Source organism: Urocitellus parryii, chromosome 1 (genome assembly GCF_045843805.1).
Source record: "Urocitellus parryii isolate mUroPar1 chromosome 1, mUroPar1.hap1, whole genome shotgun sequence".
NCBI lineage: Eukaryota > Metazoa > Chordata > Mammalia > Rodentia > Sciuridae > Urocitellus > Urocitellus parryii.
This window is the reverse complement of record NC_135531.1, coordinates 60,337,275-60,354,696: the sequence shown is the minus strand read 5'-3', so window position 1 is coordinate 60,354,696 and position 17,422 is coordinate 60,337,275. Positions and strand designations below refer to the sequence as shown.

The following is a 17,422-nucleotide window of genomic DNA, read 5'->3' as shown; positions in this document are numbered from 1 at the left end:
GATCCCATTAAGAATCAGCCAAGTGATTGAGCAGAGCCATTTCCTGTGGGCAGTAACAGATGCTGTTGTTTCTCTGGAGATTGCTCTCCTGGGTCCTGGAGTCTCCAGTGCAAATCAGGCTGCAGGGCTTCCAATGCTAAGTGAGAATACCACTCCCCAGCTTTTTATTCAGACAGTCTGAGATGTCTTAGCAACAAGGTGAGCAGGATTTCTTTCCCTGTGCACGACATGTTGCAGCTTCAGTGGGCAGGTCTCAGCTGGGCCTCCTCCAGAGGTCACTCTGATGCCACCGCTGTTGTTGCTGAACCCTGCAGGCCATGTGTGTGAAGCAAGATGGAGCTGCTCCAGGGAGCTCCGCTTTTAACTGGGCCTTGCTTCATGGAGTCTGGGAAACCATTTTCTCATTGGTTACTCTTTCTTATTATTTCCCTTCCTGTCTTCATTGAGGTTCTGTGGGATTGGAGACCCTGGTGACTTGCCATCTGGTTACTGAGGACCCTCTGGGAAGCCTAGAAGATAATCTATAAATCTGTAGAGGGATGATAGTAGCATGGTAAACCAACATGCCTGAGACATCCTAATGTGGATGCTTAATAAATGCTTCTTGAAGCCAAGAGAAATGGTCACTCTTGTCTTCTCAACTGTATTTACAAAGCACAATGACAGGTTTGGTTATTTCTGAGTTTGAAACAATTGTTTCCATGTCCTCTAGCTTTACTGATTCAGTTATGCAGGACTGAACCATTGTGGCTATCACCAACTATTATTCCTTGGCAATACCCACCCACCCCCGCCCCTGCAATTCACCATCAACATGGGTTTATCCAGTCATCCTTCGATTTTAACAGAACACCTGCTCCTCAAGTTTGTTTTGTTCTGTTTTTTTTTTTTTGGGGGGGGGGATGTGTGTGTGCATGTTTTTTAAAAATCTAGATTACATACATGGGTGTCTTGCAAATTGAATTTATTGGTGTGTGTAACTGCCCTGGATTTTGAGATTTAGATTTAGCTGATTATATTGTAACATTCTGATGTCACATTATTGAATGGGTTTAGTCTAAAATGATAAGAGAATTAAGAACCCAGGAAAGATTTGGGTTTAATTTCATTATCAGGTCTGGAGATGAAGCTCAGTAGTAGAGCACTTGCCCAGCATGTGTGAGGCCCTGGGTACAATCCTCAGTACCAATAAATAAATACAAATTCCATTTTCTTCTAATATAATAAGTGGTAGTTAAATGAAATGTTTATAAGGTATTAAATTTATTGTACTCATCTTTACTTTTCTAAGTCAAAATGTGATAGATTTCTGCTTGCATCGAGTAGTTGGTATTATCTACTAAGGGCTCTGTGATCCATACTGAAACACGAGCCAGTCCCAAAACTTAAGGTCATTAAATAGATGATTCATTGTTAACCTTCTCTAAGGGCTCACTTAAAAATATATATAAATATAATATATATATTAAAATATATATAATATATATTTACATTATATATTTTAAGTAATATATTATATTATATATATTTTTGTAGATGGACACAATACCTTTATTTTATTTTTTTATTTTTATATTGTGCTGAGGATTGAACCCGGTGCTCGCACATGGGAGGCAAGTGCTCCACCACTGAGCTACAGCCTCCTAAGGGCTCACTTTAAAATAACTTCTAACTTTTAGGTCAAATAAACAAATGATCATAAATCAATTATTATTTGCTTCTCTCATAAGATGTTTTATAAGATCTGAATTATTTATTATCAATACTTGAAATTATGAACTATGTATGTAACATAGGTAATGAACATCAAGTTGCTAGCTTATAAAAAATAGGGAAAAATCAAATTGAAAGTTAGGTCAAGGGAAAAAAATAGGAAAATCTTGTCTCTGAAAAGTAAAGCCTTTCTTAAATTAGCATTTCCTTTTTAATTGTTTCCTTAGCTTATGCTTCTATTATGGTTTCAGTTCACTTTTTGGCATGGTTTTACCAATAGAATCTTATGATTATAGGTTAGTTATTTAGGTATTTACAAAAATACATTCAAAAGCCCATTTCTCAGATACAATAATTAAAGCCCATAGAGGCAGATCAACTCATTAAAGGCCCAAATGACAACATGCAATGCAGGTCATTTTATTCTGCTTTCTTCAATCTGCAGTTGTTTTTAAGAATCTAGGTTTTTGGGGGTTTTTTGTGTGTATCTTTTTAGCTTTTAAAAGGGAGGTGCTTTTAAAAAATTGTTGGTTTCATTAAACAATCCTACAAAATGCATGCATCAGGGTAAGCTTGGAGAAATCCAGATTGTAGACTTCAAGGATACCGGACTCTTCCTTTTTCACCCTGACTTATTCTGTGGTGACCCCCCCCCCCTTACACACACCTTTTCTTTCCCCCACTTTTCCATCTGTAAGTGTCACATGCACATTCCCCTCCTCTTTGTGTACTTCTACCATGTGGGGTCACAGAAGTGAGAAGAAAAAAACCCTTTGTTACTCCCTTGTCACCAAGGATAGACCAATGATAGTGCTCACTTCCCAGGGCTGGGCCAAACCCATTTAGCAGCCAGGAGTGTTCTTAGGGGTTACAGATGCCCTTTTGGGCCCAGATGTTTAAAAACTGCTGGAGTTAGCAGTTGTTCCCCACCTGGGTAAGCCAAGAAGGGTGCAGCAGTTAGAGACTGCTGGAGAAGGAAAGCCTCAGGGAAGAGCTGCACTTGGGGACTTTTGGGAGGATAATCAGAAAGAGGGCCAGGAATTTCTCCTGATTTCTCTTCTCCCATTGCTGACCAAGATAACCTGCTTCTAAAAGCCTGCTCAGAATCTCTTAACCAATACCCAGGATCCCATCCAGCCACAGATTCTGAGAGGGGAGAAAGTGGGAAAGACCACCAAGAATACTTTCTGTGCTATGAACTCTAGAGGTCCCACTGTTGGCTCCATCTTAGGCACAAAGGGGAGATACCGAAACCTACTCAATGCAAATGAGCCTTCAGTGAATAATACTCTCCCTTCACTGATGTTATCCAGCAGATGGTACAAAGCAATTCTGAATATTTTCTTTCTACAATTGGTATAGAAAGTGGCCTGATCCCCAAATTTTCCTTTCCAACAAAAAATAACTAGTAAATCCCTTTGATCTTTATTTGAAAAGTGATAGTAGTGATTGTGCATTGTTAAGAAATAATTTGGCTGGAAATTGCTCTGATAGAAAGAGAACCCTAAATTTTTAGTTTAATTGGAAGTGCAAACATGTATGTAGCTCAATGGTAGAGTGCCGATGACCTGGCCTGTCCAGGGCTTGGGGTTTGATCCCTACATTGAAAACAAACAAAAAACAAAAAAGAGAGAGAGAAATTATTTTTATCAGCTGTTACTAGTGTAATTTTAAAAATACTAAATGGATATCTTAATATTTAGCATTTATTCATTGTTAAGTTATTCATATTATTTTATATATATATATATATATATATATATATATATATATATAAATGTAAAGAAAACATTTAAATGCTTATGTCAGACAACTTAATTTTGAAGCAAAGGAAAAAATGACAAACAATAATGTAAGAGCACGCGTATGCATAACCCCAGATGGAGGCATTCAAATAATGTAGCAATTTAGACATTATTTAGAACAAAGACAGAAAAATTGTATGAATTTAATTTAAATACATATGTCTCATTATTAACTTATTGACCCAGCTTGACAAGCTAGAAGACAAAGTGGAGCTCTGACCTGCAGCTCGGAGAATTCAGTCAACAATACCAATTAAGTCAGACGCAGACAGGAACGCAATGATTTTTCACACTAGGCTGGTATATATTGTATATGTTGAAGTAAAATATTCTAATGAATTCAGACCTCTCAACCTGTCAAGCTCTTCGGGAAACAAAAAAAGAAACCATTTATCATTTCTGTACTAAAAAGAGCTGCAAAATCTCAACATGCCTTTCTTGTTAAAATTTAAATACTCCATTAGCACAAATGCAAACTGAGGCCATTAATGTTTCCAGGGAGACCCATAAAATCCCCCCTTATAATTTATCCACTCTTTAGGGCTGTTAACTCTTCCATTTCTGAATTCTTCTCATTGATCATGTGGGGAATTTCTGCCTTTATTTAGTGGACATAAATCTATTTGAAAATATTCCTCATGGTTGAAAAGGTATTTGATGTGTAATCTGAAGGTATTTAATATGCGTTTCCAGAAAAAAATGCACATATAGACACACATGTATACATATATGTGTGTGTGTATATATATATGTATATATAAGCATAGATGTGTACATATATGTATGTATGTGAATATATATATATCTATATTAAGGTAAGAACAAATTCTTTGTAAAATAAGAAAACTGAATAAATCATAAGTGGAGGTAAATTCAGATAGGCATTCAGGATTTGGAGATGTGTTTAGCACACTGCCACTTAAACCCTCTGGTCTCTGTGCACAACAAATGATCAACAAGAATGATTGAATAACTGGCTATTTAGAGATATTTTACCTGCAGTGTTGTACCCAGAGGTTCAAGCTCCTACCTTTAGGACATGGGCAATAAGTGTTTGTTGTTGCAGAAATTTGTTCTTGGTAATTGAGGATGCTGTAAACAAGGGTGCAATCATGAATGCTATGTACTGGCTCCACCATGAGCAATCTGCTCGGAAAAATATAAATGTATGCACATGCGCGCGGGCGCACACAATCTCACTCCAGAATCCTGGGTTTCCTCAGTTTTCCCTGGATTGCTCTCTAGTTCTCTCTCATCCAGTGCTCTCTGGATTTCCCTCTGAGCCATCCCCTTTGGGATGAGGAGCTGGAGGGAGGAGAAAGGAAAAGTCTGAGGAGGTGTGGCATGAGCACAGGAAACCACCATCATTCCGAGACTTGATCCTGTGTTCTCACTGCTGATGTTCCTTTCAGTCCAGTGAAAGGAGGTCTCAACTGAAAGGAAGTTCATGGCCCCCAGCATCAGCAACGGCTTAATAAAGTACAAAATGTTGCCATATTTCTTTGATTCTGGATAAGAAACTTTAATACAACTAACAATTGTGAATAAACGCGCTGCCTGCCAAGTTGGGCAGGTAATGCCTGAGAGAACACATGGGCCAAGTCTTGAGATCCACCCTGCTTATCAAAGCCAAGTCTTGAGACCCACCCTGCTTATCAAAGATCATGCAAATTTTGGATGGATATCTAGGGGTTGAGAAACATAGGTTAAAAAAATGAGATGGGTACAGGAAAGAACTCAGCCGGGCAGGGTGGTGCATGCCTGTAATCCCAGCGGCTAGGGAAGCTGAGAAAGGAGGAGAATCTTGAGTTCCAAGCCAGCCTCAGCAACTTAGTGAGACCCTGTCTCTAAATAAAATATAAAAAATACTGGAGATGTGGCTTAGCGGTTAAACACCTCTGGGTTCAATCCCTGGTTTAAAAAAAAAAAAAAAGAAGAAGAAATCATATATTACACACTAACAAGAACATCATTTGAAAGACAGAGGCCTAGGCTCCCTGATTGCAGCTCCCTTATGGCTTCCCCACCTGCTTTTTATATTTCTTGCCACTGCAAGTGAACCATGAGAAAGCTAGAGATAGTCCAGTGACCTCTCAGCCACAAACAAACTCGCCATCTCCCTGCCCTTTCTCTTCCCTCCCTGGAGGAGAGCCTGTCATTTCCCTAATAGCTGTTTTCTTTGACTCTTCCAGCAAAGCTGCATTTATGTTTTATGAGGGGCAGAAGTTCAGTCCCCGCTGATGGTTATCCTTCCCTTGTGGCCTGGTGGAGAGACCTCCCTGGCCTTCCCATTTTGTGGCCATCCACTGCTAGTCACCAACCTCTTCAGAAAAGGACTCTATAGTCTCCTCTAAAGCCTGAGAAATGTTGCAGTGATGTTTTCCAAACCACTCTGAAATGACTAACTGGAAGTCTGTCAACTCTTCCTTTTCCTCCTTAGGAATCCGATCATGGGACACAAACCTGATTGAATGCAACTTGGATCAAGAACTCAAACTTTTTGTATCTCGACACTCTGCAAGATTCTCTCCTGAAGTCCCAGGTGAGGCTTCTGTATTAGTCAGGCTAGAATTTGAAAGGACAAGGGAATAGGCCACTGGCTGGAAGCTTTGTGTGGGACTCTGGATTGATATCTAGGGGAAAGATATTTTTGAACTGCTACATGATTCTTTGTACTGGTTATTATCAACTACGTTGGCCAGCAGCCACAGTTTAAGAAAGCCTACTCCAAATTATAGCTGTGTGGATTATTCATTTTGTGAATTCTTAGATATTTAAGTTCTAGGCTAATATTTTTTAACTCTCCATACTCTAAACTCAAGTGATTGCAAACTATTTAAATGTTAATTTTACCCAAATGAAATTATGAATTCAAATAGGATGCTCCCAGAATCCCACAACTTCTTCCTCTTGAAAGAAAAAGGAGACATCTACTACATTTCATTTTATCTTTTCTTTATTATCCCCATTGCATTATCATCTACTTTTCTTACTGTGGGTAAGAGAGTTTGATATTCCAAACTGCTGTTAAAATAGCCTTTCTTTTAGAGATGAAAAAGAACACTACAGAATAATTAAAGGTAAGGACACAAACATTTGTCACCCTTGAAGATTCCTGCCTCCCTGGAGATGTGCCCTGTTGCATGTCTCTGGTGCTGGTGATAGATTCATGCTGAATTCACATCTCTTCTTCCTCTTGTGAGTTGTGACCCTTATTTTTCCCAGTTTGTCACATTTGGGGATTATGAAACAATTTCTGGCCCATAAGAGCTTCAAACCCAGGTTGTGTTTTCCAAAAACTTTGCTATTGAAACTATATTGTGCTTGATTTCTTGACTTCATTTGAATTTTATGTAAAATAAGAGAGAAAACACTTTTCTGTCTACATGCTTTGGCTCTATGATTACTTATTTTATTGGCATTGCTATAACATCAGAAATGAAGTTTAGTCTTTGGGGGATGATTAGATCATCCTCTATTATAATATGTACATTGAGATTTGAAATGACTTTTATGGAATGTCAGTGCCTTCGTGAATCATACTTGGCTATAGTATTATGCCCATGGGATTGTCCTGTTTTTTTTTTTTAAGTTTGATATTAGGATGAAATCCCATACATTTTAGTTATCCAAATGAATTGTAGCATTCAAGCATGGATGGGTGAATCTATTAAGAGAAACTTAGGGGGAATTTTTTTTTTCATTGAAAGTTAAACTTGCTTCAAAGCTCTATGAAAAAATCAGTTTTTAAGTAATATTGCATTGGGTTGAGGAAAGGAATGATCCAGAGACTTATCAGGCAGGATATGATTTACTGAAGGACAAGTACAGTATTAGATTGTCTCTCTTGTTATTTTCATGTCTTGCAAAATCTCCATAACTTTTCAAACCATCCCACAAAAACTAAGAGAAGTACCCTTTATTAACAAGTATGTTTATTTCAACATATAAAAGCCAAGTTTTTATCCTTTTCCTATAAGTTGTTCTGGTTTTCTTGCTATGACTGTGGGACTTGTTTTCTTTTTTGTAAACATCATGTTTGTAAACATCTTGTTGTGTTCATTCACATTTGGGTTGACCTTGTAAGAAAGACAACTGTGTATTGAAAAATGAAAATTTGTAAGAATTTCTGAAAAATTAACCATTTTTAGACCAAAGACCTAGCTAATATTTCTCTTGTGGACTAAAAAGATCAAGTCCCTCCAAATTATCACTTCAACCTAATGTACCCTTTTCTTTTCTCCTCTCCTTCTATCACCTGTATAAGAGCTGGTCACCTACCTAGTTCTATCAAGTGCTATGCTTGATGCTCTGTTTAAAAACTGGCCTTTACATGCACAGCATCCTTACCATTCTTACTAACTGCAGAAAGGACTGGTGTAATGATTTTCCATCTCAAGCATATGTAGGCCCCAGCCTCCTCTGGGAACTTAAACCTCTAATGGAGCTATTATAGTGATGCCTGTATGTGGGAAACATGAAGTTTTCTTATTAAGACTGTTTCATATGTTGATTATTCCTTATTCAAAATGCATGGAACTGAAGGTCTCAGGTTTTGGAACTTGGAGATTTTTGGAACATTTGCCCACATTTTTACCAGTTGAACATCCCAAATAAAAAAATCCAGAATCCAAAATGCTCCCAAATCCTTGGATGTTTAGTCTGTAGATGATAACATACATGTCATATTCAGTTTCAGGTGTGTTTTAGAAAGAGGAGACATCAGAAAACAAGAATACAAAATTGAGGTACATAGAGATTAAAGCATTTTCCTTGGATTGGGCCACGGAAACCTATAGCTTTTCCTGAACAAACTGGAGAAATTTGAGGTGTGTTTCTTAGTGACTCCAAGCCTAGTGTTCTCTTCCCTTTTCACTTGAAATTCTAAAAGCAAACTTGTATCCTGCAGATCCCTGAAAGTGGAGTTAACTGAATCTCTGCATTTAGAGTTTTAAGAATCAAAGTTAACTTTTGAGACAAGGAACAAAAAGAATGATTAAAAAAGAATAAAGCCACTCATTCACTTGGTTTTAAAATACTGAAATGAGGGGCTGGAGTAGTGGCTCACACTTGCCTGGCATGTGTGAGGCCCCGAGTTCGATCCCCAGCACTACATATAAATTAAAAAAAATAAAATAAAAAGATCCATTGACAACTAAAATATGTAAAAATAAATACTGAAATGGCACCTACAAGGTGCCAGGCACTATGGAGAGTGAGGTGGGTGAGGACATGCAACAGACAAAGCAAACGTATTCATTACTTTTATGACATTTATGTCACGAGAGGAGGTATTAACAACCACAGGCAGCTCAACATCAAATCTAGCATCCTGTGTCAAGTTCAGGCTTCACAGGGTTTTTTGTTTTATTTTGGTTTTTTTTTTTTTTTTACTTTTTCTTCTCTCCTCCTTTCTTCCCTGGCTTTGAGAGATGCCCCTCCCGCCCCCGACCCTGTTTAGCAGAGTTACAGTAAAATACTCATCCCCTGGTATAGTTGATTAGGGCTCAGGTTGTTGTTACACCTCCAAGTACAGCTAACAGACCCTGCAAATGGCACAGCTAGGTTCATTCCTTTGTACCAGTTTATCCCTTGTTCTAGAGTTTTGAGACTCATTAAGGCTCTTTCTTCAGGATTTGCTCTCATTCAAGACCACTCTAATCAGTTTAATCATCTAAGATAAATATCCTTTGGGCAGGAACCTGGAATATAAGTGCTTTCTCCACACAAGGTGGGGATAGCATCATATGAACCTTAGTCCTGGGATCGTTCAGCCCTGTCCAACTCTGGCGACTGCAGTTCTTGGAGTGGTCAATCATCAGGTTCATCTTAGGGTCTTGAGTGTGCTACAGCATTGACTTGCCTACAGTGACTTAGCCATGCCTGCCATGTCCCCAGGGCACTTCTTGCTGAGCTGCCCTGCTGCTAGGCTTCCTGGCCACCCCACATGGGAGGGAGCTGATGCAGGCAAGCACAGTCATCTTGAGAGAAGAGATGAGGTTCTTTTGAGAGTTCTCCAGTCTTTCACTCAAGTGACAGGTCAGCAGTTGAGATTTTTCAAAATAGAACAAATCTTACATTTCCTTATACTTATCTTATACTTATGAATTCAAATACCATCACAAAGGTTTTTTTTTTTTGATGTATTATATCCTAGAAATTTTGTCCCTTAACCCTGCTGGATGCAAATCGTTTTTATAAGTCTTACTACAAAAGTAAGACCATGGGAAGCATAGGTTTGCCTTACAGTATAGGATGTCATTCATTTTCTATTCCTATTGCTTCTTTCTCAAATTTAACATTGGATGTAACTTTTCATACGGTATTGGGGGAGGATCTCTCCTGGGGCTATAGGAAGTGCCCCATGACTATCTGTGGTAGACAGGCACCATTTCAGAGCAAGTGAAAAACATTCCCAGGACAAGGGACACCAGACGGAAAATGTTTCATTTTTCTTTTTCCCCTCCTTTTGCCACTGTTGTCTGCTTATTAAAACAGTTTTGAAATTTTGATAAGGCAGTTGCTGACCAGCTAATGTAACAATTAAGAATACAGATTCTCTGGGCTGGGGTTGTGGCTGAGTGGTAGAGCGCTTACCTCACGTGTGTGAGGCACTGGGTTCCATTCTCAGCACTGCATAGGAAAATAAGTGAATAAAATAAAGGTCCATCAATAAATAAATAAATAAAAACTATTAAAAAAAAAAAGAATACAGATTCTGGAGCCAAACTCCCATGTTGGATCCTAGCTCTTCCACTGATTTTCTGGATTGACTTGGACAGTGACTTCAACATCCTCTGCCTTGGTTTTCTTATCTGTAAATGGAAATGATCATTCCTACCTCCTAGGGTTTGCATGAAGATTCAAATGCATGTGTATAAATCTTAAAACAGGCTTTATCACATAACAAACAGTAAATCTACACTAATATTCGTACTATCTCCCTTGTAAAAATCTATTTGGCTTGGGGTTTTGGTGATTATTATTTTCTATGGGAAATATTGGATCTAGATATTTGGCTGGTAATAATGGTAATGATGTTTAATTTGTATTAAAGATGGTGATTATTATTGTCTATGGGAAATACTGGATTTAGATATTTGGCTGGTAATAATGGTAATGATGTTTAATTTGTATTAAAGATGGTGATTATTACTGTCTATGGGAAATATTGGATTTAGATATTTGGCTGGTAATAATGGTAATAATTTTTACTTTGTATTAAAGATGTTTCCCTGAGAAATTGTTACCTCTGGAATTATCGAGGGGTATGAAGCTGCTGGTCTGTGAAGATGGCAGCAGCGACATTTAGTGACTGAGTTTAGTAAGATCCTTTGGGCATAAGAGTTAAAAAAGGAGGTGTCGCTTTGGAGTGCTGGGTCACCAGGAGCAGAGCAGGGCTGTAGACCATTTGCAAAATGGTCCTGTCCTTGTGCAGGTAAGGATGCTGAGATGCTAGGAGAGTCCCAGCCTGCTTTCTCACTGTGTAACTTCTTTTTTTTTTTTTTTTTCCTGTATTCTTTTTTATTTTATTCACAGCACTTATCACTATGTGATATTATATATGTACATATATATAAAATATCATATATAATAACATATACATTATCTGCTATACACATACAATATACATCCCATTGTACAGAAGAGAAAATCAAGGCTAATTTTGGGAAAATCATTTACTCTTTGTCCCATACTTATAAACAATCAAACCAACAATGAAATTCACAAGTCCAATCTCCAGACACAGTGTGCTTTTTTTTTTTTTTTTTTTTTAGCTATAAATTTCTTCACTGTGTAACTTCTTCCACTCCATTCAACCACTCAGCTTTCTCTTCCACTCTCTCCAATCAACAAGTGACTGTAAATTTTGCCAGTTAGAAGAAACTGAGGTTTCTTGTAGTGTATTTTCTTAGCTGGATAAATAGTAAGAATTTGGCATATTTCCACTAGTTTTATAACTCCTAGATCACATTCACAAAACCCTTCCTATGATGTGGCTGATTTTGTAATGTGGATAGGGGAGGTTTTGTTTAAGAATGCATGCCTTTTCCACGGAAGATAAACAAACCACAGCTGAGCATCTTTAGATTGGTGCTGAGTGACTGCTAAAAATATCCTGCCTGGAGATTGGTTTTTTGATGGAGAATTAAAATCAGCCCTTTGAATTTCAGTTGTTCGGATCCTCTCTTCCCTTTGACATTAACGAGGAAAGGTTTTATAGCTAATATTTGCCGGTAGAATGATAAGAAAATGCTAAACTGCTCTTGGAAAAGGGTCTTAGAATATTTTTAGTCCTCTTCCTCTGTCTGGACTTGTATAGTTAGTCTGTCATTGTGTAGAATTATAGCTCAATTGTATGTGTCTAGAATACGTGAGCTGCTCTGTGACAGGGAGTGATAGATGCCTTTTTCAACCCTGCTTCCAACCTTTAACAATAAAGCACACGAATGTATGTTCCAGTTGCATTCCATTGGCTGACTTTATGCTCAGGGAACCTGCAATTTTGAAGGGAACATACAGATCTGAAGGGAAAGCAGATCCTTTATCCTCACATTTTCTCTGTCACAGGTGCACATCTCAGGGCTAGGTACCTGCCCCCAAGTCCACAGGGCTCACTCATTTTTCGTCACTGCACTGTCATATGAAATGATAGGAGGAGCTGGGGGGGGGGCTCAGAGGTAGAGTGCCTGCCTAGCATGTGCGAGGCACTGGGTTCGTTTCTCAGCACCGCATATAGATAAATCAAATAAAGGACTATTGACAACTAAAAAATAATTTTAAAAAAGCAAAAGAAATGATAGGCAGAATCATGGTTTTAGAGGAAAGGAGCAAATAGAGAGCCTTAATTTTGTTGAAGTAACCAGACCTCTATTTAATACCCATTTAGGTCAATGCTGCCTGCCTAGGAAGGAGACTCATTAAATGCAAATCCCTTGTCTTTCCCCCTATTGCCCCCTGCCCTAAGCCTTCCTGGCCCCGCTGCAGGGAGGGCAGAGTGATCTGCAGCTCCTCCACTCCCTGCTCTCGCCCCACTGCTCCCATTCAGACTTTGCAGGCAACTGCTTGCTCCCTTTGAAATCGTCAAAGAACCAGACCTTCCAAGGAGTAGAGCCAGGGTTTTGTAGTGTCCACAGCATAAGGCGTAATTCCTGAGAGGTTTACATTTGCTCAGCTTTGAAATTTGAGGGACTTCTTTAGATCCACATCCTCACACATATGTGATGCTTTTTTTTTTTTCCTGGTGTGGCCATCAAAAAGGAATAAAACAGTGCTTCATTGCTATGTTCAGGCACCTACATTCCTCAGGGTAGTTAATGATGGCTTATTCAGACCACCCTAGAAATACCCATTCATCTCACTTTTTTTTTTTTTTCCCAGAGTAGAAAGGCTGTTTTAGTCTGCCGACTATAATGGCTCTCAAGCGGTTCCTAATGGGCACTGTGGAACCACTAGACACAGGCAGGCATGGGCAGGAAGGGAGCAGGAAATTGGCTGCCTGGGCTCAGAAGCCATTTTAGGGAATGTCAATAACCCTTCCATTAAATCCAGCTAAGTGCCTTCCAGAGCAGCTGCTGACACTGCCGAGCAAGGACGGTGTCGCACGTGGAATGTCAGCGCTTTTGTCTTCATTGCCAGAGACCAAAGCACCATGTTTTTAAAGCACGCGGTGACAGCAAGCCATTGGGGTGGTCACAGGCCCTTTCTGTTTGCTGCCTCTGTTTGCATCTTCTTTCTGGGACATTTTCAGCATTTGTGGTAGCATGCCATAAATCATAGCGGAAGATGAGGAACAGAGCAAAAACTGATAGGTTACATAATACTGTTGAGCACTCACTGATGGGCAAGAAACTGTCAAGGGACAGATGGAAGAATAAGGGAGTTATGCCACTGTTCATAATGTAGTTGGGAAAAGTCAACTCACAGCTTTAAAAAAATACTGTGCTGTTTAACAAAGAAAGTATGTCCTTAATTTACAAACTCTGTATGTGTGTATAAGAGAAAGAGAGAGACAGGCCTACTCAAATCCCTAAAGAAGACAAAGGGCGAGAATGGAAATCATAATGAGTGGTGCATTTTGATTGTTCATCCGTAGATGTAGTCACAGTGACAAAGGTTACCCAGGTACCAGCGCCCCCCCCCACTCTACCCAGGACTAATTAAACCGCTACCGAGGCAACGATCCAGTGTCCCCAAACATCATACTCCAGGGCTTACCTCTTTTGTTTCCGCGGCTGCAGTAAGTCCTGTTGCATGTGAAGTCAGATGTCCTTGATCCTAGAGACGTGGGAGAAAGTAAGAAATGGTCCTGAGGAAACGTGCTTGAAAATGGACCACGGGGGCTGGGGAAATTAGCAGAAGTCCAAGACAAAAATAATGTTATTCACATCAGCTCTTCCAACCTCCGAGAAAGGATTGCCTGTAGTTAGGACCGGGGAAATGAATGTTCATAGAAAATGCAGCAAGAGAGTCTATGGGATCTGAGAATAAAAGTATGTCATTAAACACGAGGGCTCCACAACTACGCCATACCACACCCCGTTTTAGGTCAAGCCGAGTCTAGCGGTTGCTGCCTGTGTTCCTGAGGGGCTAAGATCAAATACGTCCTAAGGAATACCTTTGTTGTCACAGAAGAAAGTCCCCTACACCAGCACTTTGCTGTTAAGCTGTTCACACTGGCCTTTTCTTTCTTAATAAAACCAGCTTTCAGTGGAGCTGCGAGTATAATAATCCTCCGTTGAGCATTTGGTCTAAATTCCCAGATTCCTTTCAGCAACACACATCAGTGGTGTGCGGGAGGAACAGCGGCTGCCCTGAGTGTGCACCTCATTTCTGTGGATCCCAGCCCCAGGGGGAAACATCAGTCAGCAGAAATGTCATATCTGAAGAACAATTAAATTAAAGATGGAGTACATTCTGCAGCCCAGGTGAACGGTTCTTGGTGCAGAGTTCCTTAGCCATTTTGAGCAGTTGTCCCTCTGCCTTTTCAACTTTTGAGAGTCCGATGAAAACAACTTTGTGGGATTCCTGCCCTTTGAATTGCACTAGATGCCTGCTAGAATTTCAAACAATTTCTCAACTCAAATACAAGAGTTTTGGGTGGTGCATTTCAATAAAGAAGAGGTGATCAGCTGCACACAGTGGCACACACCTTTAGTCCCAGCAGTTCGGGAGGCTAAGGCAAGAGGATTGTGGGTTCAAAGCCAACCTCAGCAACTTATCAGGACCCTGTTAAAAAAAAAAAAAAAAAAAAAGAAAGATGATGCTGGGGATGTAGCTTAGTGATAAAGCACTTCTGAGTTCAACCCCCAGCATAAAAAAAGAAAGAAGTGTCAGTGTGAAGTCCCATGAGGTGCCTCAGTGAAGTGTGTATGTGTGTGTACTCTCATGCATGAGAGAGAATACCTTATCAATCATATTCTAATTCATTGGAAAGGAGATAATATTTTCACATTATATGGCATATCATTTTTAAATGTGCCCTATCATCAGCCAATTTGACATTAAATATTTACGTTCTGCCTCCAGGCACAATCCTAGTCCTAGCTCTGCAAGGTCATAAGAAGACCTGTAAGCAAATCCTGGACTGAGAGTTGCTTACAATTGAGTGTGTAAATAAAGCAACTAAGTCAGTATGTGACATGTGCCAAATGAGAGTTTTGCACGGATGTCGTCCTGAGTTCTCTGTGTTGAGGATATTTAAAAAAATATATATGTATGCATAAAAACATGCACTGAAATATATTATCTATTTCAACTGTGGCATTAGCACAACAGATTCTAATGCATTGAATTCTCTTTGTGACTCAGGAAATTTGTAATCCAGACTGAATTACATTATTCCCTAATTTGAAGCTAGGTTTAAAATTGAGCCCTTTAATTCAATGTTGAAAAAATCAAATTGATATTTTAAGGATTCACCTCCTCTGAAAGCATGTGAGAACAAAACCACTAAATTGGACATATATGCTTAATTTCAAGATTGTCTTCATTTCTCAGTGCTGGAAAATTGTATGTTGGCAGCCTCCAAAGATACTAGGGAGAGATTGTGAAAGTGCAAGGTTTTATGGAAACAAACATGAAAATAATCTGTTCACTGCTCCACAGCTAGGATGGACACTTAGGAAGGCGTCCAATTTAGCTGTTCCTGTGTCAGGGAAAGGGAGCTGTGGGGACAGTTGTGAGCTGTTTCCCAGGACCTTCCCTCTTCCAGAGAGTCTGGAAGCCTGACCATCAAGTGCAACATCTCCATACTGGAGTCACTCATGTGGCTCCCTAAAAAATTGCTATAAAGGGATTATACTAGATTAAGGCACCTTAGACTTTGTTCTCCCAGTCATTAGTTCTGCAAAATCTTAAAATAAAATGGTCAGTGGAAAAGAATTCCAGGGCAAAGTAAGCTTGGGAACAGTGGCCTACTCTCTCATTTTTGTAGAGGCATAAAGTGTATGTGCATAAGTTTAATTTTATTCAACCACAAATAATACTAATACTACTAATAATAGTTATTATTATTATTATTATTATTATTATTATTATTATTATTGTGTGGTGCTGGGGATTGTGCATGCAAGGTGAGCACTCTACCAACTGAGCTATATCCCCAGCTCTGAACCATAAATTTTTACCAGTCACCTCCACCACTACTGTCTTCCGTGGATCTAGATTTTTGTGGAACACAGTTGGGAAAAGATGGGCTAAATGTCGCAGAGTCCCTTCCAGGTTTTGTGTTCCATGATTCCATGAATTCTTACCAAATTGCTTCATTGCTGAAATGTAGATAGGAACTTATCCTACTCCATTTAGCTTAAGATGATTTTTGATCCAGGTTTTAAAATACTAACATATTTTGTTTAAAAAATCTGCCTGTCCCATCTATTAGGATTACCAATTTTAAGGGAAGGTGCACAGGCTTATGATTTCTTGGTTTGGGGACTCTTGGCCCTTGACTTTTTCCATCTGTCTTTACCTTGTAGGCAGACCAAACAAGATGAAACTTAATCCTGTTTGTACTATGCCAAACACCTGCATGGAAAGAATTTCAAAAGTCAAATTCGTGGGTATTTTATCTATGCAATGCCAAAGAGGAAATAGCTTCATTTTGTTTTTTCCATTATAATGAGAACTTTCATGTTGCTGTTTGATGCTGCTTTGAGCCTCAGATTAGCTACTTACTCACAGATCTTTGGAAGGAGGCTGAAGGTTTGAATCTCATGAGTTCTGGGAATTATCTGTAGGTTGAATGTGTTAAAAAGTCCCAGGCACATTGTTTGTTATAGATAATTGAGAGTGGCCTGCATTTTAATAAGCATGATCAGCTATGCATATCTTGTCATGTGAACCATTAATTAGCACAAGGTAATTTAACAAGTCAGTACACGCAGATATGAATGCCCTTGGGAAGCCATGCTCAAGTCAAATTATTACTGACGGTGTACAACTTGCATGCAAGTAATCATTATCAAAAAGCCATGACGATCCAAAAGGAAAAGTGATTTTTATGGTAATGCATCTTATGATTGGCTGTTGGTATCTAATATCTTTAAGGTAATGATTTCAATCTCTAATTTGATCATGTTTTGCAAAAATTGTTTAAATTACTCATTAAACATTGGATGTGACTTTATGTATTCACAGAGAAACTTTTAAAACTTGAAAGAGAATTTGTATACATTAATACCATTAATGATAATATTCCATAGATGGAAAGTAGGGTGACCTAGTGAATCAAAAATTCTAGTTAATAGAGTTGTCCTAATTCCTTGTGGGATTATTATTTTACAAAATTCTGGATTGCAGTCATATAGTCATTTCTTTTATGTGAACACTTCACATTTATTTAGAAATAACTTAGAATTCCTAAACTCAATTTGTGCATTAAGCCAAGATATATTCCAATGATT

At 38.8% G+C, this 17,422-nt stretch overlaps 1 protein-coding gene across 1 annotated transcript in view; it reads left to right on the top strand.

Moving 5' to 3' along the window:
• The window catches only part of Map1b (microtubule associated protein 1B), a 102,781-nt gene that overhangs the window by 2,727 nt on the left and 82,632 nt on the right, over positions 1-17,422 (top strand). The window contains exon 2 of the mRNA XM_077800374.1: positions 5,959-6,060. Within this exon, the coding sequence (XP_077656500.1) occupies positions 5,959-6,060 (102 nt within the window). The remainder of the gene's footprint in view (positions 1-5,958; positions 6,061-17,422) is intronic.